Genomic DNA, 27,913 nt, shown 5'->3' with positions numbered 1-27,913 from the left:
CACACACACACACACACACACACACACACACACACACACACACACACTATAGGTAATAAATGAGAAATCACTTTGTAAAAACATAAGTTATTCATTATTATTTTCATTGTTATGCTGTATAATGATTAAGCAGGGCCAATAGATACTTAATGGCAATTACTTTAATTGACTAGCAAAGAGGTGGTAGAATAGGAAGCAATATGATTCAGCTTTTTGTAATAACAATTAGAGAAACAGACAATTAGAGCATCAAAGTAGTAATCAGGAAGTACAAGAAGAATGACAATGGGGAACTTAGCCAACATTTCCCTTCAAACAATTTAAAAATAATGCATCAAATTGAATTCTGGAGCATCAGAGCCAACACAAGGTTAGAGTGAAACACTTTTCCAGTCCAGGACAACTTAGGAGGTCAGAAGGAAAGGTCTATGACACTAAGGTGGAGGCTGGTCAGTAGTGTAGTGCAGAAGCAACAACGGGACGGTTCCTGAAGCTATATACTGTGCTAGGAGAAGGAACATCAGTAACAGTGTAGTCCTGACTACAGAGTTGGGTTGCAAATTCAATGTGGAATGAGACTGGGACCTAAGCTATGCATCACGGCAAGTCCAGGGTCACAGATATGGTATGAACTGGGCCTGAGGCTTTGTACGGGGCAAGGAGCAAGAATAAAATTGAAAGAACTGAGCCAAATTTATAAGAATATAACTCATTCCCCAACTGACAAATGGTCAAAGGTTATGAACAGACAGTTTTCAGATGAAGAAATCAAAGCTGTCTATAGTCATATGAAAAAAGGCTCAGTCTCAATCACTATTAGTTTGAGAAATGCCAATGAAAACAACTCTGAGATACTACCTCACACTTATCGGATTGGCTAATATGACAGAAAAAGAAAATGATCAGTGTTGGAAAGGATGTGGGGAAACTGGGACACGAATGTATTGTTGGTGGAATTGTGAACTGATGCCACCATTCCAGAGATCAGTTTGGGACTATGCCCAAAGGCAAAGTGTAAATACTTTTGAACCAGCAATACCAATTGAGGTTTGTATCCCAAAGAGGTAAAGAAAGGGATGGGGCAGAGGGAAGAGGAAGGACCCATCTGTACAAAAATATTTATAGCAGCTTTTTTTGTGATAGTCAAGAATTGGAAATTGTGAGCATGTCCATCAATTGGGACATGAACAAGTTGGGGCATATGATTATAATGGAACATTATTGTGTTATAAGAAATGATAAGCAAGATGATTTCAGAAAAATAAGGTAAGACTTACATGAACTGATGCAAAGTAAAGTGAGCAAGGCCAGGAGAACATTGTACACAGTAATATCAATATTATACGATGAACGACATACAACGATCCAAGACAATCCCAAAGGACTCATGATGAAAAATGTTATTTACATCCAGAGAAAGAACTGATGGTATCTGAATATGGACCAAAGACTACTATCTTTCATTTTTCTTCTTTCATTTTTTTTTTTTGGTTTGAGTTTTCTCCCACAAAATGACTAACATGGAAATACGTTTTACATGATTGCACAGGTATAACCTATTGCTTATCTTCTCCAAGAGGGTAGAGGAGAGGGAGGGAAGGATAATTAGGAACTCAAAACTGAAAAAAATGAATATTAAAAATTGTTTTTAAATGTAATTGGGAAAAAATAAAATATTATTTTCTTTCAAAGGGGCACAGATAAGCAGAGCAGTCTTGTTAGTATATAACATAGATTTTAAACTATACATAATACAATAGTTCACAATCGAATATACAATTTTCTTTTTCTTGTCTTTGTATACTGAAATGTTTATGGTGTTGATTTTTTTCTTAAGTTCATAATTTTAAAAAAAAATTTAATTAAATAAAATTTTTGGGATTAAAAAAAGGACAAAAACAATAATTTTACTGAAGTTATTAATAACATTAACTTTTATTTGACTTTATAAGTAGTATAGTACATACTATATATGGTAATATATAGTAATAGTAGTTTGCCATGTCACTATAAAAAAAAAAATAAATTGAGAGGCAGTTGTGTGGCTGTAACCACAAAAATGGATCAGGCTTTCATACTACAGAAATGGGTTGAGTGAGGTCTGCAGTTGAGCAACCAGAAAAAGGAGCTCAAACCTAGGGTAATCCTGTAGTTTCAAAACTCTGAACCTGCAGAGCCTCCTGGTTAGGCAACAGGACTTTGAATCAGTAGCAATCTGCTGTAACTTCTATCAAGGGCAAGACTGAAATTGTGTTGTCCAGCCAAAATTACAATCCAGAAATTGCAAAACTCAGACCGGGAGGGCAGTGATCAGACTTTGCCCTAAATAAGATCACTTAGGGAATGTAGTTCCCTGGACAGTCATCCCTGAGATCCAAGAAAAACATATTACTCTATACCCAGGGGATACAAACCAGGACTAAATATTCCCTCCAGAAGTGTGCAGAACCTAGCCTTAAGAAAAATTGCAATTCATCAAAGAAGGCTAAAGAGCTATTAAAAAGAGTCAGAAACTCTCCAAAAAAGCTTGGCCACAAAGTCAACTAGAATTTGTGGAAGAAATGAAGTGAGATTTTTTTAATCACATGATAAATGCATTGAGAAATCTAGAGGAAAAACCTGAAGAAAGAAGTATTAGAGGAAAGAGTAGGAAGGAGAATTTAAAGCACAGCAGAAGAGGTGTAAAAACTTTCCCAAGTGTCAGAATGAAAATTACAATGAACAAAATAGAAGTTAATGACCCCATGACTCAAGAAACATTAAAATAAAGTCAAAAGTGAAAAAACTGAAAAAAAATACAAACAGGTAAACAGTAAAGAATCCAACAATCTTCAAAATGTCTGAGAACTATGATTAAAAAAAAAAAAGGCCCAGATTTCAAGAAATCAAGAATGGAAACTGCATAGACCAATGAGAACCAGAGAGCAAAGTAGAAAGAATCCAGCAGGAGGCAGAGCCAAGATGACAGAGTAAAGGCAGGGAGCCTGAGCGCTCCTCCAAACACCTTAAAAAAATGACTCTAAACAAATTCTAGTGCAGCAGAACCCACAAAACGGTGGTGTGAAACAAATCTCCAGCCCCAGACAACTTGGAAAGTTGGCAGGAAAGATCTGTTGCACCAGGGTGTGAGAGGAGCACAGCCTGACACGGACCACACCAGCGCAGTCCTGGCCCCAGCAAACCAGGAGCAGACCTTGCGAGCCACTGAATCAGTAGTGGTAGCAGCTGCTTCCAGAGCTCTCAGCCCAGAGATGGTATGGGGGTCAAACAACTGCACAGAAGTGGATCACAGGAGTCTTTTTACTAGCACTGAAGCAGGACTCTGTTGCTTTGCCCATACTTGGATCCAAGTCTCAGTCCTTGGGTGGCAGTCCCAGGGTGAGGAGGAGCACTAGCATAGCAGAACTTGTGGCAGTAGTGGAGCAGGGACCTTCCTCACAGTTTCAGGGCAGAAAAAAGTGCTCGTGGTCACTCACTGACCAGAGCACAGGCCAGAAGAGGAGTAAACACTTCTCCTTAAATCATACCACCTTGGAAGAACTGAAAACTTACAGGTATCTCTGAAAATACTGCACAAAACCCCTGAAGCTTGGGACAGTGTGCCCTCCACACTGGAAGCAGAGACCTACTTTAACAAAGAGTTAAAAGTCATGTAATAGGCTGGGAAAATGAGCAAACAATGGGGAAAAAGCTGACTATTGAAAGCTCCTATGGTGAGAAGGAAGATCAAAACACACTCAGAAGAAGACAACAAAGTCAAAGCTCCCATATCTAAAGCCTCCAAAAAAAATATGAATTGGTTTCCACAAAAATGATCTTGAAAATCAAGTAAGAGAGGTAGAGGAAAAATTAGGAAAAGAAATGAGAATGATGCAAGAAAACAATGAAAAATGAGTCAACAGTTTGCTAAAGGAGACCTAAAAAAAATACTGAATTAAATAACACCCTAAAAACCAGATTAGGCCAAATGGCAAAAAACATCTAAAAAGCCAATGAGAAGAAGAATGCCTTAAAAAGCAGAATTGGTCAAATGGAAAAAGAGATCCAAAAACTCACTGAAGAAGGTAATTCCTTAAAAAATGAAAATGGAGCAAATGGAAGCTAATGACTTTATGAGAAATCAAGAAATAATAAAACAAAAACAAAAGAATGAGAAAAATAGAAGACAATGTGAAATACCTCATTGGAAAAGCAACTGATCTGAAAATAGACCCAGGAGAAATAATTTAAAAATTTTTGGACTAACTGAAAGCCATGATCAAAAAAAGGCTAGACATTATCTTCAATAAAGTATCAAGGAGAACTGCCTTGATAGTCTAGGACCAGAGCATAAAATAGAAATTGAAAGAATTCACTGATCACTGTCTGAAAGAGATCTTAAAATGAAAACTCCCAGAAACGTTATAACTAAATTCCAGAGTTCCCAGGTCAAGAAGAAAATATTGCAAGCAGCCAGAAAAATGAAAACAAAACAATTTAAGTATCAGGGAGCCACAGTCAGGATAACACAAGATTTAGCAGCTTCTACATTAAAGGATCAGAGGGTTTAGAATATGATATTCCAGAGGGCACAGGAGTAAGGATTACAACTAAGAATCACCTAGGCAGCACAACTGCGTATAATCCTTCAGGGGAAGAAATGAACATTAAATGAGATAGAGGACTTTCAAGCATGCTTGATGAAAAGACCAGCCCTGAATACAAAATTTGACTTGCAAATACAAGACTGAAGAGAAGCATAAAAATAAACAGGAAATGGAAATCATAAGGGACTTAATAATTTTAAACTGTTTACATTCCCACATGGGAAGATAATATTTGTAACTCATAAAACTTTTCTCATTATTAGGGTAATTAAAAGGAGTATATATAGACAGGAGGCACAGGTGTGAGTTGAATATGAAGGGATGATATCTAAAAAATAAAATTAAGGGGTGAGAGAGGAATGTACTGAGAGAAACAGAAAGGGAGAGGTAGAATGGGGTAAATTATCTCACATTAAAGAGGCAAGAAAAAGCTTTTACAGTGGAGGGGAAGAGGAGGGAGGTGAGGAAGAGTGAGTGAACCTTACTTTCATCAGAATTGGCTCAAAAGGGAGTAATATATTCACATAATTGGATATAGAAATCTATTTTACTTTACAGTAAAGTAGGAGGAGAAGGGGATAAGAGAAGGGGGTATGATACAAAGGACAGCAGATTGGGGGGAGGGAGTAGTCAGAAATAAAACACTTTTGAGGAGAGACAGTGAAAAGAGAGAATAGAATAAATGGGGTGGGGGAGTAGAATAGCGGGAAATACAGTTGGCTATAGTAATTGTGAAAAAAACTTTGAAGCAAGTTTCTCTGATAAAGGGCTCATTTCTCAAACATATAGAGAACTGAGTCAAATTTATAAAAAAAAAAGAGTCATTCCCCAATTGATAAATCAACAAAAGATAGGATCAGTTTTCAGATGAAGTAATCAAAGCTATCGATAGTCATATGAAAAAATACTCTAATTCATTATTGATTGCAGAAATGCAAATTTATAATTTAGATTGATAGATTATTAGGGATCAGGTAATAATATGTTAACTATCCCATGAAAAGATATTTTAGTAAGAAAGGAAGGTACATGTCAGCTGTGTAAGAGGTTGGGATGTTGGGCTTTAGTTAGACAAATCACATGAGTAACAGACCAAGTATAAATACTACCAACTACTTAGAATAACTTATGCCAAGAGAATGCCAATCTTTGTGCAAAGAATTGTCTCTTACCAGTTTGTCTTGATTTACCTTATCATCTGGCTGATAATCTGCAATAGTTCCTCTAACATAATGCACGAGAGAATCTATCAATCCTTCACATCTTCTCATCACTTTCCTTCCATCAGGTCCAGCAGAACTCATATTTCTGTTAAATAAGAAGTAAAATCACAAGTAATCCATTATGAGTGAAATGAGACTTTTTCACTTAAATCTCTTTCCTGTGTTTCTTCAACCCATCAATCAACAACTAATTATCAAGCACTGGACATTATACTAAGGACTGGGTATACAAAGACAAAAGCAAAATCCATCCTTGCCTTTAAGGTGCTCATATCTTATGAGGTGAGACAATATGTATATATAAAAATATTTGCAAAATAAATGCAAGATAATTATGAGGAAAGGTTTCATGTGGAAGGTGACACTTGAGCTGAGTCTTGAAAGATACCAAGGATTCTAAGAGGCAGAAGTGACAGGAAAGTTCATTCCAGGAAAAGGAGACAGTGCAAAGGCAAGGTGATTAGAAAAAGAGTGTCATGTGTGAACACCAAATTGGTTAGACTATCTATCTTACTTTACAGTAAAGTAGGAGGAGAAGGGGATAAGAGAAGGGGATATGACAGAAAGGAGAGAATTATGTAATGAGGCTGGAAAGGTTTGTAGGTTAGGACCAGGTTGTGACTTTTAGTTCCAGACAGAGGAGGTTATATTTTATCTTAGAGATAATAAGAATCCAATGGAGTTTACTGAGTAGAGAAGTGACCTCTACTTACTAGCTGTGTGACCCTGGACAAGTCACTTAACCCCAATTGCCTAAAAAAAAAAAAGAAAGTAGAGAAGTGACCTCATTAGATCTATATTTCAAGAAAATCATGGTGGTAGTGAAGTAGAAGATAGATTGGAGTGGAGAAAGACTTGAGGCAGAGAAATCAATGAGAAGGTATTGCAGCAGTTCGGGAGAATTGTCCTGAAGTCTTAAACTATAGTGGTGGTAAATGGAGAGAAGGAGTTCAATTTCAGAAATACTGGGGAGGTAGAAACAGAAAGATTTATCAACTGACTGAACTTGTGGGATGAGTAAGAGTAAGAAATTAAGGATGCCTATGAGATTAAGAACCTGGGTGACCAGAAGAACTAGTGATACCTTTGACGGTTTCAGATGTAGAGTTTGAAATGCCTATGGGATAGTCAATTGTATCTTCCCAAGAAGCAGTTGCTGATTTAGGGCTGAGATACAGAAGAGAATGGAGTTAGATATCTAGAATTGAGTCATCTATGAACCCTTGAAACTTGGTTTCTATTTCAGTAATTAAAATCCTCAGTTCTGGAAACAACAGCTTCTGTGAACTACTACTTTAAAGTATAACAGCTTTGAATATCCTTTATCTATTTTATTCAAAGGAGCATCATTAGATACTATTTTCAATTCTTGTGAGAAGGTAGGAGGTAATGATTATTCCAAAATGGTAAATGGCAAGGGGCACATGGGTTAGTGGAAAGAGCATCAGATTGGATACCAGAAACTTAGGTTCTAGTCCTTATTCTGATCTGATAGGAGTATGATATTGGTCAAGATACTTGACCTTATAGATCATGGGGTTTATATCTAGAACTGATTGGGACCTTAGAGGCCATCTGATCTACCCCTTCATTTTATGCATTAGGAAACTGGGGTTTAGGAAGATTAAATGACTTACCTATGGTAACACAAGAAATGCTCCATGAGAATTAGCTTGATGTAATTGATAGTATTGGACTTGAAGTTGAGTTCTAATTCTTCCCAAGATACTTATAGTTGTGAAACTTTGGGCAAGTTACAACGTCTGTGAACTTCACTTAATAGAAATTCTATGACAATTGGATATATTGTATTGCCACATTGAGTAGAGAAGTTAACTCATTAGATCTGTGTTTTAAGATTCTTAAGATCTGTAACTTGTAGATAAATAATAGTTCCTACCTCACAGGATAGTTTTGAGCATCAAATGAGATAATGTATGTAAAGCATTTTTGTAACCTTAAAGCACAATGTACATATTGGCTATTATTCTCTCATAACCTTGGTTTCTTCATCTGTAAAATAAGGGAACTGGACTTAACAAATATTTAGGCCTCTTCCAGCTCTAAAATTCCAGGTTAACCTACTGTATTGCCTCAGGGCTATCATTCTGAACATCAGTTCTCATCAAATAATTCTGTAAATGTGACTCATTTGAAAAATCCATCTCTAAGCCTCAACTGCCTCAACCTTTGGTGGAGACGAGGGTAGAAATTTGTCTTGCTATCTTGTCCAGGCTGGAAGTGTAAAGTCTACTCTTGGGCTGTGTCTCAATAATCATAGACAAAGAAGCTTTTACTTACTCCTTTTTTTTCCTGACCTGGTCTGATTTGTCCCTCCTTAGGCCGTATGGTGGCTCTCTACTTCCAGGGGCTCACCGTATTTGTGCCAGACTTAGTCCAGACACCTAGCCCTACTGAAGCTCAGAATTCCCAAAGTTAAGTGATCTACCACCCTCAGCCTTTCCTAGTAGCAGGAAGTAGCATAAGCATGCATTTACCCTATGTATTGTTCATAGAAAGTAGTACCATGCATTACTAGGAATGCAGTGCTATATTAGGAACCATAGGTGACGTAAGAACAAGATATGGTTCCTACCATAAAAGACTTTGCAATCTAGCTGAGGAAATAAGACTAATATATGAGAAAAAATTACAGCAGTGTTTCCCATTTAGTGATTCATAAACCCAAAGCAGTGATGGCCCAAGGGGTTCATGCTAAAAATTTAATGGCACTGTAAGTAGTAAATAATAGCCCAATAGTGTTACAGATACATTTTCCCCCTCTGACAACAAGCATGTATGAAGTATTATAGGTTTGTTTCTGCAGTGATCATGTGCACAATAATTTTGGCATTCAAGCAGTGATTACATTAGACTCTGACCACTTATTGCACTGTGTGCAATGTGTCCTTTCATTTTCTCAATCTGTCATTGGAGTGTTTCCAAACTAATAGAAGGGTTTGATATTCAAGGGCAAATGGATGGCAAATAAATGTCCACACCCTCATTTGTGTTACATATACTATTACTAGAATAGCTTGCTAGTTCCCCTGTAGTCATACCTCATCATCTGTGTAATCACATGATCAATATAACACAAATAATTGCATTCTTCTGGCACAAATGTCAGACTGTTTGAAAATCATGATTGTTGGGCATGCACATTATAAGCTATCTTGAAAACATGGACCATTACAAACATTGTGCAGAAACAAACCTTATCTTGCCTCTTGTTTCAGTGTAGAGCCTGTTTTCCAATTTAAATTTATTCTCCTCTTATGTTAGTATGCTTCTATCTGGCAGATTTTCAAATGGACTGGTTGGCAATACTAATTAGTTTAGTAGACTTTCTGTGAAACTTTAGCTCATGTGTCAGTGGTAGCAGAGAAGAAAGTCACATCTAGAGAAATTCTTCACTTATAAAGGATAGCTTACATATAAACACTATAAAAATGAAGCAGTACATACAATTTAGCTTTAAGTACATTTAACATAGTACTTATCATTTGCCAGTAGAAAAGCAAATATTTTATGTTATAACTAGCTATTCCTTTTCATTAATTAATTAGGTAGCTAAAAATTTTTTTTAATGAATTTCCATCTCTGAATAGGAGAGTTTATAAAATTTTCCTACCATTTTCCACCACATACTTGTGTGAGTTAGCATTTTTGCTTTATTCTTGTTTTAAATAAAAATTCAGAAATAAACTTATCTGAACCAGATTTGAGGATGCGTTTGGTGTCAAGCCAAATATTTTGAACCTTTCTTCAAATAAAAAAAGTCCAACATGGGGCTTAAGTATATATAGGATTATTATGTTATATTAAACATCTTCCAAGTAGTAACTTATTTCATTTAAAATCTCATTTATATTCAACAAAATTTATAAAATTAAGAAATATAATATGGAATCTTTCAGAAAATAAGCAAAATAAGTACATGAAGTCTTGCTAGATTACTTCTTTAATGCTGAAAGAATATCCCATATAAAACATTCATGATTGTTTTATTATTTTTTATGTGTGTGTGTGTGCATGTGATAAATTTCAGACTTGTAACCACAATTATTTAACACATTTTAATTTGGAGTTTTGGGGGCAAAATATTTCATCACCAAATCTAAAAGAATATTTTGAGTTGTATATTAAATTACTCTGATGGTTCACACACATTTTGTTGTTGTTGTTGAAAAGGGTTTATGGGACAAAAAGTGTTGAGAGCCACTGAATTAGAGTTATAGACACTGAATTATAGACTATAAATCAGAATGTATATTAGAATTTTTATTATTTGACTGATAGAAGATTCCTTTGCTATCATTTGGCTCTTTCTTCTAAAACTGAATTGCATACTGGTTAACTGGTGTGTGTACATGTGTGTGTGTGTGTGTGTGTGCACGTGTGTGTATGTGTAAATATATATGTATATTTACACACATATGTACGTATGTATGTATAGGCTAGAAAGTGGTTCTCATTTTTTTTAACAGACTAGAAACACTATAAAAATCTACAAAACCCTAAATTTTACAGGTTTATTTAGAGAAATGATGCTCTCCACTTTTGTCTTTCCTTTCCACATTCTTTCTAACCAACTCTGTTAGAATGAAAAAACTTATAATGCTGGAAAGAACTTTGGAAGGTATTTTCTAGTTCAACCCCCTAATTGTACAGATGAAAGAACTGATGCTCAGAAATGTTCAAAATAACTTGCCCAAGGTCATACAGCAATTTTTGCTCTAAGTATATCTAATTGATTTCACAGACATTCCTGAATGGTGGGTCACAAAATTAATTAATTAATTAAAATTAGTAATGTTTCACAGTGCCCTTTCCACCTTTTCTTCTTCTTTCTTCCATCAATTACCTTTGAGAAGTGCTTTGGCAAATTGGATTTCTTGATATGTTAAATTTTGTGGAATGTTTATATTGGGACTTATGTAGCATTTCACTTGGGCATTCCAGTTAACTGATATGCATTTGTCCTAACAGGTGCCTTGCAATTTAGTATTAAGTAGATTTTATCCACTTGAAATGAGGCTATTATAAAGTTTTTTATAGTTAATTTTGTTGACAGCAGTACATGTAATACATTTGCTTCTGCATATCAAACATAGTTCCAGCCTCACTTAAGATACTAAAAATATGAATGACAAATAAGGGTAGCTAATTTTATAGAATTGTACTCATGAATCATCAACCAAGCATTTATCAAGTACTTGTATATGGCACTGTGCAACGTGCTGGGGATCTCTCAAGATCCCTTCAGGATTTTCATTCTAATGGGACAAAGATGGTGTACATACATACCTAACGGACACATACAAAGAAGATTCAAGGGAACCTTAGTGAGGAAAACAATAGTAGCTGGGGTATTGGGAGAGGGCTTCCTCCTCTTAAGGTGAGAGTTTAAGGAAAAAGGGATTCTAAAGAGTTAGAAGTGAAGAGGGAGAGCAAGAGGACAACCACTACCAAAGAACTGAGATAGGAAATGGTACGTCGTGTATGAAGACCAGCGAAAACACCAGTCTGGCAAGATTATGGAGTGAGTGCCTGGAGGGGCACAATGTGCAAGAAGGCTAAAAAGGCACAACCAGACTAGTTTTTGAAGTGCTTTAAATGCTAAACAGAGGAATTTATATTTGATTCCAGAGGAAATAGGGAGCCGGGGAGACATTGAAGACAAATGAAGGAGTAAGGATTTCTTCTGTTGAAAGAGACAGGATCTAATGAGGTTGCTAGTACAGGTAGAGGAGTTTACCTTGGTAAGGAGTAGGACTACCTCTTTATGTAAGACAGGGATGAAGGAGGATATAGTGACAGAAGGCATGTGAGATATATGAGATGAAGAAAAGGAGAGAAGAGGGAGCTCTTGGTGAATGACCTCAATTTTTTTCTGTAAAATTTGAGGCAAGGTTCTCATCTGAGAAGGTGGGGGGGGGGGAGGGAGGAGACAGAAGGGAAAGAGATTTGAGGAGGGATGGAAAGTTTTAAAAGAGCTATTGTGTAGGGGTAGCAAGGTGGCGTGGTGGATTGAGCACCGGTCCTAGGGTCAGGAGGGCCCGAGTTCAAAATCTGGCCTCAGACACTTCACACTGTGTGTGATCCTGGGCAAGTCACTTAACCCTGTTGCCTAGCCAAAAAAAAAAAAAAAAAGAGCTATTGTGGAGTGAGGGATAGTCAGTTGATAAGGGAGGTGAAGAAGGATTGCCTAGCAGCAGTGAAGGCCCAGTTGAGGTTGTGAAACATAAATTTGTACTTGACCCAGTCAGAATAGTTACATTATTTTCTCCACCCTTTTTCAGAAACATGTGTGTAGTAGCAAAGGTAGAGGATGCTGCCAGCGATCTGAGGCTGAGGCTTGGCAGGGCACATTTGGCAACATAAAAAGGGTGCCAAGAACTCAAGAGAAAGGACAGTATAGACTCAAATTGATTTCTCAAGGAATCAAGATGGGGAAAAGAAGAGAGCCTGAGAAGTGCAGGAGAGAACTGAGGGACTGGAGATTATAATGTGAACCAAGTGTAGGACATTGTATGTGAAGGCAGAGGGAGAGGTGGAAAACATAATAGATTATGGCCAGAAATTCTTGAACATGGAAGTGGTGCAAGTTCAAGGGTATATCCATCTTTGTGTGGGACATGGAGGAGCAAGTAATTAAAAAAAAAAGTATCAGTTTGAGGATTTAATTAAATGAAGGGAATAGGGGTTGGACTGAGGGGTTACTTTTTATAAAAATGTACAAATGTGGAAGGGGAGATAAATATGTACAGGAAACAGCCTTCCTCCCAGCACCCTCATCTTCTCTTACCCTATCAAGGAGGGTCACTGGTGACTTCTGATATCCCAATAGCTCCACCCTGCTTCCTCCAGGAGGAAAGGGGGAACAGCGAGGTATATGTGACTTTGGCCTCAGGCTTGACAAGCTTGGGTCCAAAAGACCCTCTCAGGTAGTATGGCCTTAAAAAGGGGAAAGGAAGGGGACAGGGAGAAAAGGAGAGGGAACAGCATTGCCTCTCAGGTGATCACAACCTCTGCCCTCCAGGTAATCCCTATCTCTCTAGAGAGTAGCTCTTGCACTTAACCCCTTTAGGGGCTGGATCCGAGGCCTCTATTGATCCCATGGCTGGGGTAGTGACTTCTGACCCCAAGAGAATTCCGCAGAAGCCTGGGAGCCATGACCTTTGTTCTCCTGAGTAAGGTTATACCCCCAGCTCCTCTCCCCTTACTTGTCAGATCTGGGTGGTTCTGGCAGCCAAGAATCAGGGAGCCAGACTGAAGGAAGGGTACTAAGGGGTACAGAGTCCCCAGGAAGGCCCCAACAGGTGTCAAACAATTGAGGGGGCCTGGGAGCTGCAGTAGGAGGTTGGAGGGGACAAGTGATTATAGGAGATGGGCAGGTTTCAGACCACAGAGGTGAGCTTTAGCCACAGCTCCTGTCTCTCATAGCTCCTCACCAGCCTCATAGAATCATGGGGGAGGGGGGATAGGTCAGGCATTCAAGGCTCCAAGAAGGGGGGCACATTTGTTGGAGGGGCTGGGACCCAGAGCAATTAAGGAACTGAATGGTTAGGCTGTTTGACGGTGAGTCAATATATATGCTGAAATCCTCTAGCATGAGGGGAGCAGTTGAGGAGGAAAGAAAGATTGTGAGTCAGGTACTGAATTTATTGAAGAAGGAAGGGAGGTCTGTAGAGAAGGTCCTGTATATTTTGAGAGCAGCTACCAGGAATTTGATTGGGTAGAAGATGTGAATTGTCCTCAAAGAAAAGGAGATTACTGAGTGATAGAGGTAGGGAAAGAACCTGAAAGTGGCAATGGGGAGCAAGAAGTAATCTAACTCCCTCACCTTGAAGGAATGAGAGCAGCCAGGACTAGTAGCCAGGGAGACTATGTCACCAGGGGGCAGCCAGGTCTCCATAATTACTAGAAGATGAAAAGATTTAAGATGAAGGAACAGGCATTTCAGAGGGCACAGTGGAAGGGGTGGGTAGAATTTGGTTGAGACTTTGGGGCAAGATGCTTGAGGGAGATAGGAATAAGGAATTAGTTGTTAGGGAGCGTGAAGTTTTGATGATGACCTATAGGGGTTCAGAATCACTTGCATGTGTAGGGATCAAACAGGTTAATCATTGAGTGGAAAGTTTCACTCCAAAGGACTATGAAGATTAGGCAAGGAGATATGTGCAACCAGAAAGAAGGCACACATTAGATGGAAGGTCCCAATTAATTTCTCTTCTTCCCTCAAAAGACTGGAGATTATTAGGCAGAAGGGAGATCCTTCTTCAGAGGGAACGTTGCTTCTCTTCACACCCAGAGGAAAGGGAGGCTCTCCTTTTTTGCAGAATGATGGAGATCAAGCTTGTAGAAGGTGGAAGGGGCATTGTGCTGGTGCAGATGGAAGTCAGCCCATGCCATCTTCCCCCATGGGACAAGATGTTATAAAAGATCTTGCAAAGTAGCATTTTGTTATACTAAATTGAATGCTTTTTCATAGTCAATGAAAAATATACCCGTCAGGATCTTATATTCTCCATACCTTTCAGTTAATTGTGAGATGATAAAGATGTTGAATATCATTCATGGAAGCCTGTTTGTTTCCTACTAATACTTTCATTGAAGATGTCCTCAACTTGTGTATAGATGACATTCATAAAGATCTTGTATACATGGGAGAATACGTATGTAGGAAAATATTTGTTGATGTTTTTCCTATCCCCTTATTTTAGAAACGTTAAGGCCCAAGATTTTTCAATGCCTTTCGTATCTTTCTCTCCTTTAGATATCTTTTAAATTAGTCTTTCAATACTCTCTTAATTATGCCTCCAGTATGGATTTTCTCTTTATATGCTTGATCCAATCTAGCAGTTAGCAAAGAATTTATTAAGCATGTACTATGAGCCAGACACCGTGCTAAGCACTGGGGATAAAAAGATGAGCAAAAATAAAGACAGTCCCTGCCCTCAAGGAGCTGACATTCTAATGAATGAAGATAATACATAAAAGAGTGCTGAAGTAGAAGGTTAGGGTTATTACCTGTGCACGGGCATGGTGTCCCAAGACTGGAGAGCTGAAAACAGAACTGGGACAGGAATGAAGAATGGCCAACCTGAACCTCTCTCCAAAGTGGTGGCCCTGGGAGGAACTTATCAGTGGGAGAAGGGGGCCTGAGAGGTAGAGGAATGTTCCAGAGTAAGAAGGCAGATGAAACAGGGAGACAAAGTCTGGAGAATCAGAAGAGCTAGGAGGGGGAAAAGGATGGTTGGCTTGGGGCCTTTCCCCAAAATCTGGTTGCTTTTTCCTTGTTCCTTTTATTGCCATTTCTACTTCCTCGGTAAACACTTTATTTAGACAGCTTTTACCCCGTACTGTCTCTTTCTGTTTTATGAGACAGTATTGTTGAGAATATTCCACCATATCTTCATAAAATGTGAAAGTGGAGGTATCATCTTTGGCAGTCGATTCTCTCCTTCATCTGACAAGGAAACTGATGGATACAAGGTAGATGTAATGGACTATTATCATGTTGTAAGAAATTATAGAAGGGATAGTTTAAAAGAAATCTAGGAAGACTTGTATGAACTGATTTATAGTGGAGTAAACAGGACCAAGAAAACAATAATAATAGCTAATAATAGTGCTTTAAGGCTGCAAAATGCTTTACAGATATCTCATTTGGTCCTCACAAAAACTCTGTGAGGAAGGTGCTATTATTTTCACCATTTTACAGATGAGAAATCATTCAATCAATCAATCAACATTTGTTAAGCACCCACATGTGCCAGGCAATATGTTAAGCACTGGGATACAAAAAGCAGCAAAAGATCATTCCCTTGCCCTAGAGGAGCTTAAAATGTAATGTAAACTAAAGGTAAGAGAGATTAAGTGACATGCCCAAGGTCATAAGTGTCTGGAGCAACATTCAAACTCAAATTTTGCTGACTCAAAGTCTGCGACCCTATTCACAATGTCACCTAGCTCCTTGTACTAGAATCCTCTCTCCACCTCAGACCTTCAGGATTCCTTACAGGAATTACTAGTAGCCACCATTTGAGGACACAGCCTGCTAGGGTGAGTGGAATTTGAGAGAGTAGCTTCAGATCATGTCCTTCTGGATATATGCCTCCACCAATATATTCTAATGCTACAAGAACAATTGAAAAGTCCAGCAAGTTAAAAGAAAATTATGGATCTTTAGTGACATATATATCTACATATACATGCTTAAACTGGCCCTTCCTTGACCGAATCAGAGAAGAGTATGAATGTGCTAAGCTAAGTGTAAAATGAAGCTACACTAGCTGTTTCCTTTATAAAGTGGAAATTAATTTTTTTGAGGGAATCAAAAAGGGGGAAAACAATTGGTTGAAGAATGGTAGGCTATTCCTTAGGGTGACTTTTAAAAGTCACTTCACTAAATCCATGAGAAAGACATAAGGAGTAACCTACCTCCTGATGGAACAATCAGAATCATAGAACTGAAGAAAGGGAAGCTATAGGAAATCACAAAAGCAGAGAAAATAGAAGCACAGGTAACCACCACAAACAAAGGGGCCATGATCTGGCAGTGATATTGCTTGGGTAGAAGGTATTTTGGGACAGAAATTGTGTTGCTGAAACCCTTAGAATATAGAACCCAAGGGGGTAATCTTGGATGTCTTCTCCCTGAACTCCTTCATAAGAGATGAATCATTTTCCTCTGAGCATGGGTTGGGTACTTACCTTCCTTTTTAAATGTTTATTTTGTCTTTATGGTGATAACCACTGGTAATTTCTAGTTGAGCTTATACTTATTGGGAAGATAGGTGACAAGAACAAACTGAGGGAGAAAACGTCTTCAGAGAAGAGAGAGAGAAAAAAAAAAGACTAACACTAGGTATTTTAACAGAAGTAATGTCTCTAGCTGGAGGCTAAAAACTAACAAATGAATAAACAAAATTACAAATATTTTAATCCTACTTCTTAGAGTTAAGGCAGAGTGTTTATACTAGGAATATCTATTTGGACAATGAGTCACTAGTAGACAAATGGCAAATAGGAGTGGTTGAACAGCTATGATCACCACACCAACTTCTTTATACTGTTACATGTGCATAATATAGATATAGATATACCTATATCTATATACATAAATATAAAATACATGTATATATTCACCAAGTCTATCTTAAGCCATTTTTGGATCTAGAAGTGTACTGTAAATGGAATTACTACAGCTTTAACCACCAAGATATTTTTTCCTTCTTTTATGTGAATTTTTTTAAAGTACTTTTTTTTTTTTAAACAGCATGAAAAAGCTATGATTCTATAGGGAAGCTGTAATATGTAGTATCCAGGAGATAAGGCACATGCTGGAATGCCAACCTATGGACATTCTGACTGACAGTCAGGGCAGACTGAGCCACCTCCTCCGTGCACCCTCTAAGCCTTTGTCCTTAGGTCTTGTTGTCTTTTAGCTGTATACACACATATTAACAGATACAGACATGGGACATAAAGGCAACTGAGGCTGATAAAAATCAGTGGGTAACAGATGACAAGACAGACAAGCCCCTTCCCCACCTCGATAACCCCAACACTAATCATTAGGTTAACTTTCTTAAAGCTCTAAGCACTCATAAACTACTGTGTTAGTTGTCTTTCTAGTATAAAATGTAGTGATTGTTGGATTAAATATTCATTTAGTGTAAAATTGGAGTCTAGCAGAGGGTTGGGGTGACGGCTTCCATTCAGGTGAATTTCTATTCTTTCCATTGGCTGATACTTCTTATTTGCTGGTAAGTCAATTGGGCAGGTTCTATTTGTTGTTATAATGTGGCACACTGTTAATAATCAAAATATAATATGAATGATAAGCACTGCAGAAGACAGTATTACTGAAGATTCAGTGACACCAGGAAGGAGACTACCCACCCCCAAGAAAATCCAAGACACTATTGTACCTCACATTTCTGGAGGACTACAAATATTGACAACAGCTGTTACTTCAGGAAAAAAGCATAGAACTCCATTTTCTACTCAGTAATTCAGCATTGCTACCTCTCCTCCATATCAGTGCCCTGGGTCAAAGCCAAATCCCACCCCAGTTATGGTTCTGCCTTTCACTGGTACAAAATGCAACTCCTCTACACTTTAGCAATCAGCCAACAAGTATTTATGAAGTACCTATTAGGTGCTAGGAACTGGGCTAGGTACGAGGGAATAAGTATGAAAAAAAAGAAACCATTCCTAATCTAAATGAGCAACATTCCCATGGGGAAATAAGAAGTATAGATATAGATATGGATATCTATATCTATATATATAGATAGATAACAAATACAAATACATACAAAGTAGTTCAGAAGGAAGGGCACTGGAAGTTTGGGGTGGGGGGCAGGGTGCCAGAAAAGCCCAGTGCAAAAGATGGGGCCTAAGTTGAACCTTACAGGAAAAGAAAGACTATATGAAGTGGAAGATAGGAAGGAGTACATTCTTCCAAATATGGGAGATGGCCAGTGCAATGGAAAAGTGACGGGAAGTTGAGTTTCATGAGCTAGAAAGATAGATTGGGGTTAGGTTGTGAAGGGCCTGAATAGTTAAACCAAAAATTTCACATTTTATCATAGAGAAATAGAAAACTACTGGAGTTGTTTGAATAGGGAAGTCATATAATCAGATATGCTCTTAGGGAAAATTGTTTTGGCAGTAGTATGTAGGATAAACTGGAGGGGAGAAAAGATTTAAAGCAAGGGGATTAATTAGGAGCTGTACCAATATTCTAGGTGAGAAGAAATAAAGGCCTGAACTAAAGTGGTAGCTGTAGGAGTAGAGAGAAAGGATTAAGTTTGAGAGATATGAAAGTAGATTTGTCAAGTGATTGCATATATGCAGTGAGGGAGAGTTGAAGAATCAAGGAAAATGCAGAGATTACAAACCTGGGATTCTGGAAAGATACTAGTGCCTTTTTTTTTAGACAGAAAAAGACAAGCATGGGAGAAGGTTGGTCTTAAGGGGAAAGACAATGAGATAATTGTTAGACGTGTTAATATGTATCTGAGACATCTATTTTGAAACATCTGACAGGCAATTGATGATCCAAGACTGACGCTCAGAGGAGAGACTAAGGCTGGGTAGATTGACCTGGTAATCATCTGTTTACAGATAATTAAAACCAAGGGAACAGAGAGATTACCAAAAGAGAGAGATTAGAGAAGACCACCCAGAAGAAAACCTTGGGGGAAGACCCACAGTTAGGGGCCTAATGTGAATGGTAAGCCAGAAAAGGAGACTAAGGAGTACTAGTACATGGGTGAACCAAGAGAAAGTAGTGTCACAAAAAGACAGTGAGGTGTACAGAAAGATCAACGGTAGCAAAAGAAATAGATAGGTCAAAAAGGATTAGGAGTCAGGAAAGATCATGTTGCTGTGGCAAAAATATTTCACCATTTGGTGACCCCTTTTGTGGTGATGGGCCTCTCTAAACTTATCAAGATTTATCTCCAAATTATGGATGCATAACCCATTTTTGAACTCATATTCAAATAGCTTCTGTAATGTTAGGGTATATCATGTTTGTGCTATGCTTTAACAATCAACCCCCATGTACAGCTAGGGTAGCTCAATGGATAGAGCACCAGCCCTGGAGTCGGGGGACCTGAGTTCAAATGTGGCCTCAGACACTAGCTGTGTGACCCTGGGCAAGTCACTTAACCCCAATTGCCTTTAAAAAACAAAACAATCAATTCCCATAAGGAAGCATTGGAATAGGATGTTAGTGGATGATTACTACATTATTATTATGATAATTTTAAAGAATTATCATAGCTTCTTCCCTCTCTCAGTTGCCTTTGTAGGTAGATTGAGGAAGGTTTGGGAAAGACCTAAATACAGTACTTAAAGTATATACTGAAAGGGAATGGGAGGATTATAAAAGGGAAAGAAAATGACTTTACCTTAAACTTCCCGTGACATTGTAGAATATATCAAAATCAAGCAACCCATTTGCTTTGGGATAGTCACCTTCAGACCATCCTGAATAGGGGATGATGATAATATCTGTCAGGATTAGTAAAGCTTCTGTAATCATCAGATTCTTGAGCTTATCATTAGAGGACAAATTCCACAGCAAACCTACAAAACAAGGAAACAAGACGGACTAGTAAAGGATGATGCTTAACTGCCTATTGAATCATAACAGGAGTTTAGTAAGTATTTGTTTACTAATTTATTGATCAGTTAATATCATCATCCTTTGAGTTTAAGATAATTAAAAACAGGGGCAGCTAGGTGGCACAGTGGATAGAGCAACGGCCCTGAAGTCAGGAGTACCTGAGTTCAAATCTGGCCTCAGACCAAACACTTGACACTTGCTAGCTGTGTGACCCTGGGCAAGTCACTTAACCCCAACTGTCAAAAAAAAAAGATAATTAAAAACCAAATTAACCAGTTCAAAGCTCATTAGATAAGTTGAAGTAATTCTATAAAATATATGGCCTACAGAATGAAACTGGGGAGGTTAAGTTAAAATAAACAGCAATGTGAATCAAAGACAGTAATGTTTAATTATTTATTGCTACTTCACTGAAGAAAAAAAAAAACCTATGGACCTGACCTCATGAAAATAACAAATTAGAGCTTTAAAATCTAGGGATTGGACCTCTGATTTCACTGATATAGGAAATTCCCAAATGAGGAACCTCCTTTTCTGAATGCAATTTCTGTGCAACATGTACTCTTGAGAGTCCTAGAGCACTCTCTAGGTCAATCAGTTTGCCCAAGGTCACACAGCCAGGCAGAGGCAGGACTTGTACCCAGGTCTTCCTGGCTCCCAGACTAACTCTGTATCTACTACACCAAATTATCTCTGCACAAGAGACATAAAAACTAAAACTAAAACTTAAAAAAGAGATTCTTATTTGTTTTTCTCTTCTTAGGAGCTCCTCAGTATGCTTTATTTTACCTTTTGATACCTAGGGGAGACTGAACAAATATACCAATTGGACCTGCTAACGCTAATCTCATAAATATCACTCACTAATGTTTATTGAATGCTGTCCAGAACATACTGAAGACACAGTATATGCCCTTCCAGAATTTATATTGGATGCGCCCTTTCTTCCTTATTTTATGGTCTGGAAGCGGAAGGAGAGACAGTGGTAACCTGGAATATTCAATAATTTTAAGGTTTGTTTCAAGGTATTCATATAATTTTTGCTGGCTCCTCCCCCTCCAATCCACCTAGTTGTTACATGTTTCATACTAAAAGGGGAAGGATAATACAAGTACCAAAGGAAAGAATTAAAATGCAATTAAATGTGGATTCCAGTTTTTGTGAAAAGAGGAGAGGAGAGAGAACCACTGTAAAGTAATGGAACTAGTTAGCTTTTATTTTATTTTTTCTTTCAAGCTTCATATCTAGAGCTTAAGTATCTATGGTTCAGAGAATTAAGGACCAGATGTCTACCTAGAATCCCAGGTCCAATCACTCGATCAACAAACATTCATTGAAAGCCTATCAAGTATCACAAGCACTGCACAAGGTACTGGTGATACAAAGACAAAGATAACATAGTCCTTGTCCTCAAAGAGTTTACATTCTTGATTACAAGTGTGCATCATGGGTTACAATTTTATTGGGGAGAAATAACATACATTTGAAGGATTTAGGAGGGAGGGTAGAGGCACAAGTGGGAAGGGATAATAAGGGCCATTTAGCATTTGAGCTGAGCTTTGAAATTGAGGAATCTAAGCAATAAGGTGGAGAATGACTGCATTTCAGGCATGAGGGCAAGCATGGAGATGGAAAATAGAATGTAATGTGCACCAAAGTTATTCAATATTATTTAAAATAAGTAGACAGAGCCAAGATGGCAAGTAAAGGCAGAGACTCACCTGAGCTCTCCCCCAAACCCTTCCAAATACCTTTAAATAATGACTCTAAACAAATTCTAGAGCAACAGAACCTACAAAAAGACAGAGTGAAACACTTTTCCAGCCCAAGAAAACCTAGAAGGTCAGCAAGAAAGGTTTGTTGCACCAGGGTGGAAGAGAAGCGCAGTCTGGCACAGGCCATGCCAGCACAGACTGGGCCCCAGCAAACCAGGAGCAGGCCTTGGGGTAACAGAATCCCTGGCAGCTGTGGTGGTTTTCAGATCTTTCAGCCCATAGACACCAAAGAAAAATAAGAAAGTCAGCAAGAAAGGTCACTCACAGAACAGAGCACAGTCCAGGAGAGTAGTACCTCTCTAGATTGAAAGAACTGAAAACCTTGAAAGAACTGAAAACTTATATGTTCCTAGAAATATCTCTGAAAACAGCTGCACAAAACCCCTGAAGCTTGGGACAAAGCAAAGCTTTACTTTAACAATCAGTCAAAAGTCAAGTTAATAGATCGGGAAAATAAGCAAACTGCAGAGGGGAAAAAAACCCTCTGACTATAGAAAGTTACTATGGTGACAAAGAAGATCAAAACACTCACTGAGAAGACAACAAAGTCTGAATGGTTGGATTGGTTCTTAACTCTGCCAACAATGCATTAGTGTCCCAATTTTCCCACATCTTCTCCAACATTTATTATTTTCCTTTTTTTTGTCATATTAGCCAATTTGATTGGTGTGAGGTGATATTTCAGATTTCTTTCCATTTTCATTTCTCTAATCAAAAATGATTTAGAGCACTTCTTCATATGCTTATAGATAGCTTTGATTTCTTCATCTGAAAACTGCCTGTTTGGACCTGTCTTGGACCATTTATCAAATGGGGAATGGCTTGTATTCTCATAAATTTGACTTGGTTCTCTATATATTTTAGAAGGAAGCCTTTATCAGAGATACTGTAAAGATTGCTTCCCAGCTTTCTGTTTTCCTTCTAATCTTGGTTGCATTGGTGCTGTTTGTTTGCAAAAGTTTTTTAATTCAATATAATCAAAATTGTCTATTTTACAGTTTGTAATACTCATTGGCTCTTGTTTGGTCATGAATTCTTCTCCTCCCCACAGATCTGACACATAGAGTATTTCCTTGGTTTTTTAATTTGATTGCTTCATTATCTATGCTTCCTTTTAGTAAGATGTAGTTTCCTTCCTTATCTCTTTTAATTAGGTCTATTTTTGCTTTTACTTTCTCTAAGACTTTCAAGCATTCTTGATGAAAAGACCAGAGCTGAATAGAAAATTTGACTTTTTTATACAAGACTCAAGAGAAGTATAAAAATGTAAACAGGAAAGGGAAATCACAAGGGACTTAATGTGTTAAACTATTGACATTACTACATGGGAAGATGATATTTGTAATTCATAAGAACTTTCTTATTATTAGGGCAGTTTGAAGGAGTATAGATAGACAGAAGGCACAGGTGTGAGTTGAATATGAAGGGATGATATATAAAAAAAATAAAAATAAGGGGTGGAATGTAATGGGAGGAAGGGAAAGGTAGAGGTAAAATGGGGTAAATTATCAAATCAAAAGATATGAACAGTTTTCAGATGAAGTTATCTGTAGCCATATGAAAAAAATGCTCTAACTCACTATTGATTGGAGAAATACAAATTAAAACAATTCTATTCCATACCTGTTAGTTGGGCTAATAGAACTGAAAAAGAAAATGAAAAAATGAGGTATTAATGCACTGTTGTTGGAATTGTGAACTGATTCAACCATTTTGCAGAGCAATTTGGAACTATGTCCAAAGACTTGCCAACTAGGTCTGTATCCCAAAAGAGATAAAAAATAAAAGGAAAAGGATCTATATGTATAAAAATGTTTATAACAGCTTTTTTTTTCTTGTGGCAAAGAATTTGAAATTTAGGGGATACCCATCAATTGGGAAATGACTGAACAAATTGTTGTATGTGATTATGATGGAATACTATTGAGCTATAAGAAATGGTCAGCAGGACACTCTCAGAAAAACCTGGAAAGATTTACATGAGCTGATACAAAGTGAAATGTACTGTGTACAAAATAACAGCAATATTGTAAGATGATCAGCTGTGAATGACTTAGCTATTCTCAGCAGTACAATAATCCAAGAAAACTCTGAAGGATTTCTGATGAAAAATGTTATCCATCCCCAGAGAAAGAAATGATGGTGTCTGAATATAGATTGAAGCATATTTTTTTAAACTTTATTTTTCTTGAGGATTTTTTGTCTATATTTTCTTTCACAATGTGACTATTATGGAAAAATTTTGCATGACTACACATGTATAACCTATATCAAATTGCATGCCTTCCCAATGAAGGGGGGTGGGGAGGAAAGAAGGGAGAGAATTTGGAACTCAAAGTTTTAAAACCTAATGTTAAAATTGTTTTTATGTGTAACTGGGGAAAAATAAAAATACTAAATAAATAAAATAACTAGACAGTTTAAAAATACCTGAAAGCAGAAAGTATATCTGTCAAAAAAAGACACAGGAGCTACATGAATATAAATACTAAACACTTTTTATACAAATAAGGTCAGATGTAAATAATTGGAGTAATATTTATTGTTCAAGGGTAGGTAAAGCCAATATAATTTTTAAAATGACAATTTTACTTAACTAATCTATTTTTTCAATGCCACCACAACTGAATTACTAGAAAATTATTTTACTGAGATAGAAAAATTAATAACAAAGTTCAGGAAGGAGATTTAGCAGTATCAGACCTTAAGCTACATTAAAAAGGGAGAGCCATTGTTGAAGTATAAAATAGACAATTTTCATTATTATTTTAAATTAAAAATTTATCATATAAATAAAACCAATGTAGACAGGAATAGAAAGAATGCAGAAAATTGGAAAGAAACTTTCATAGCCAGTCTCTCAGATAGGAAGTGATTGTCTTGGAATATTGCTGTGGTATAGAAAATGATGAGCTGATTAATTTATAAAAACATGGAAAGACTTACATGAGGTGATGCAAAGTGAAATGTACTGTGTACAAAATAACAGCAATATTGTAAGATGATCAGCTATGAATGACTTAGCTATTCTCAGCTAAAGGAAGATGCTATCCACCTGCAGAGAAAGAGATAACAAGTGGAAATAGGCATAGTACAGTCTTATATGTGTATGAGTTTATATGGGTATGTTTATAGTACGTGTGTGCGCTCGTGTATGTGTGTGTGTGTGTGTGTGTGTGTGTGTGTGTGTGTGTGTGTATAAAATCCATGTTTAATTATAGCCTTCTTTGGGGAAAGGGAGAAAAAGAAATTAAAAGTGTACAGCAGAGAAAAAAGAAAACCTAGAAGGAAGCAAAGAAAAGATGAGTAGCTTTGAAAACAATGTGTATTAGTAATTATATAGCTTTTCTTTATTTTTTATTTTTAGGCAATTGGGTTAAGTGACACAGCTAGGGTCACACAGCTAGTAAGTGTCAAGTGTTTGGTCTCAGGCTGAATTTGAACTCAGGTCCTCCTGACTTCAGGGCCAGTGCTCTACCCACTGCACCACCTAGCTGCCCCTAGCTTTTCTTTTCTTCTTTTTTTTTTTGTTTTCTTTTTCTATTTTTTAACATGTGTTTTTAAAACTTGAAAATTGTTTTTGAGCTCTTCCATGGCCCAGGGCCAATTCATATTTTTCTTGGAGGCTTTGGATGTAGGAGCTTTGGCTTCGTTGTCTTCTTCTGGTTGTATGTTTTGATCTTCTTTGTAAGATAATATAGTCTGACTCTTTTTGCACTGCTTACTCATGATCTCGGCCAATTACTTGAGTTATAAATTCTTTGTTAAGGTAGGAGTCTATTTCCAGTGTGGAGAATGTACTGTCCTAAGCTTCAGGGGTTTTGTGCAGCTGTTTTCAGAGATAATTCCAGGGACCTGTAAATTTTCAATTCTTCCAAGGTGCTATGATCAAGGGTGAGGTGTTTACTCCTTGCCTGGCCTGTGCTCTGGTCTATAAGCACTCTTTTCTGTCTTGGAACTGTGAGGATGGTTTCCTCTGCACAGCCACTACAAGCTCCACCATGCTAGTGCTCCTCCTCACCCCAGGACTGCCACCTGGAAGTGTGACCCAGATCCAAGCAAGGGCAAAGCAAGAGAATCCTGCACCAGCAGAGAGATACCTGCAATCCCCCTCTGATCAGTCACTTGACTTCCCCTTAGTCTGTGGGGCAGAAGCTCAGGAGGCAGCCACTGCCCCAGGACCGTACTTGGGGAATGGGGCTGGGACCCCACGCTTCTCTTTCAGCACCGCAGAAACAGACTTTTCCCACTGACCTTTTAAGTTATCTTTGGCATTCACAGGTTGAGAAGTCTGGAAACTGCCACAGCTGCCTGTGATTCAGCCCTCTGAGGCCTGCTCTGGGTTCACTGCAGCCTATGCGCCCACGCTAAACTGCATTCCTCTCCCAGCCCAGCGCAATATATCTTTCTGATCAACCATCCAGGCTGTCTTTGGCTGGAAATGTGTTTCACTCTGTCTTTTTGTGGGTTCTGCTGCTTTAGAATTTGTTTAGAGTCATTTTTTTGCAGGTATTTGGAGGGGTTTGGGGGAAAGCTCAAGCAAGTCGCTGCTTCTACCCTGCCATCTTGGCTCCACCCCCCCCAGCTTTTCTTTAAATGTAAATTTATTGTTGTATATTGAATTCTCATGTGTCCTGCTGAATATATGGAAATGTTCTTTTTTTATTTTGTATTTAAATTTAAAATGAATTAAAAAATTTACCAAAGTAAAATTTAAAATTAAAAAAAAAATGTAAATCCTCCTCCAGAAAAGAAAGAAAAGACATGGGAGAGGCTGATTCAAGCATTCAATTTCATTTTTCCTCTATGGAAAATATCCTTTCTCCCCCTCCAAAAAAGGAAAACTTTTTCTTGGCTCATACATTGGATTTGCTACAAAATCACTGGTTTTACACTTTTTACTAGTAGCCAGCTAATTCATGTAATTAGTTAGATCTCTAAAGCACAGCTTGAACAATATTGTCAATTCCTTGTTTCTGTTAGGTTTCCTTTGACCACAGCAGTTTGAAATATGATTGCATTGTAGATAGAGTTCTGGACTTTGAGTCTGGAAGGTTTGAGTTCAAATCCTGCCTCTCACACTAAGTGATCCTGGAAAGTTACTCTCTCAGTTTCCTCATCTGCAAAATAGGGAGAGTAATAGTACTCACTTCCCAGGGCTGGTGACAATCAAATGAGATAACATAAGTAGAAGTATTTTGAGGAAGCAAGGTGGCTTAGCTGAGTTGGAGTAAGGTTCTGACTCTGGAGCCCACCTAAGACATTTAATTAGCTGTGTGACTCTGGGACACACACACATACACTTCACTTCTGTCATCCTCAGTTTTTTCATCTATAAAAGGCAAGGATCAAATGATACAACATGCAGACTATTTTGCAAAGCATTTAAATCACTATTTAAATGTTAGTTTTTAGCTTTTATTGTGTTAACTGATTGCTGATAGTGATAAGTATATAGTATATGTGGGGGAGAATCACAGAAATGGTGGTGGTAAGAGACTCAACTTGTGGTTTTAAAGGGAAGGACATAATGTAGCTTTCCAGGATGATCTAGGTTAATTTTAAGTTCCTGACTAATTTAAATATAGCATCAAAGTTTCTATGACTGCTATTCAGGAGATTAAAAAAACCAAAACAACTAGTTCACTTAGGACCCAAAGAGGATGTTTTTACTCCAAATTTTGGGCTACACACAGACAGCTTCTAATTTCCCAGTACCTAGGATTTTCTGAATTCTCAAATCATATCATATAAATTATTCCCCAGAACCAGTTAGCAGTAAGGGATTGCTGGGGCCTCCAGCTGTAATTTTTTCTTCTCCCAAATGTTAAGATACCTCCAGAAAAGAGTTTTGATATACTAATAACTTACGAAGGAGGCAGAGCATTTGAAAAGCAGGTCTGAGGTAACTTGGATGGGGTATGTAAGCAAGCAAGTTCTACATATAAACTAACTTAATTAAAATGGTTAGATGCTTAGAATACTAAAAATAATGACTGTATAATCCAGGGGTCAGCAATCTATGGCCAAATCCAGCACTTTGTTTTTTGTATAGCCCACAAGGTCAGATTTGGCGTGTAAGCTGTATGCCCACCCCTGGATTAGGTAGTCATTGGGTTTAGCATTAACTGTATTTAAAAAAAAAACATTTTAGTTAGCAGGCCTTACAAAAACAGG

General features: G+C 37.7%; 1 protein-coding gene across 1 annotated transcript in view; it reads right to left on the bottom strand.

The window, feature by feature from the left end:
* PKP2 (plakophilin 2) overlaps positions 1 to 27,913 on the bottom strand; it is a 124,723-nt gene that overhangs the window by 31,938 nt on the left and 64,872 nt on the right. The window contains exons 6-7 of the mRNA XM_027844445.1: positions 19,744 to 19,921; positions 5,777 to 5,894 (exon numbers count right to left, since the gene is read on the bottom strand). Of these exons, the coding sequence (XP_027700246.1) occupies positions 5,777 to 5,894; positions 19,744 to 19,921 (296 nt within the window). The remainder of the gene's footprint in view (positions 1 to 5,776; positions 5,895 to 19,743; positions 19,922 to 27,913) is intronic.

Source organism: Vombatus ursinus, unplaced genomic scaffold (assembly GCF_900497805.2).
Source record: "Vombatus ursinus unplaced genomic scaffold, bare-nosed wombat genome assembly UNPS02014941.1, whole genome shotgun sequence".
Lineage (NCBI taxonomy): Eukaryota > Metazoa > Chordata > Mammalia > Diprotodontia > Vombatidae > Vombatus > Vombatus ursinus.
This window is presented reverse-complemented; position numbering and strand designations above follow the sequence as displayed.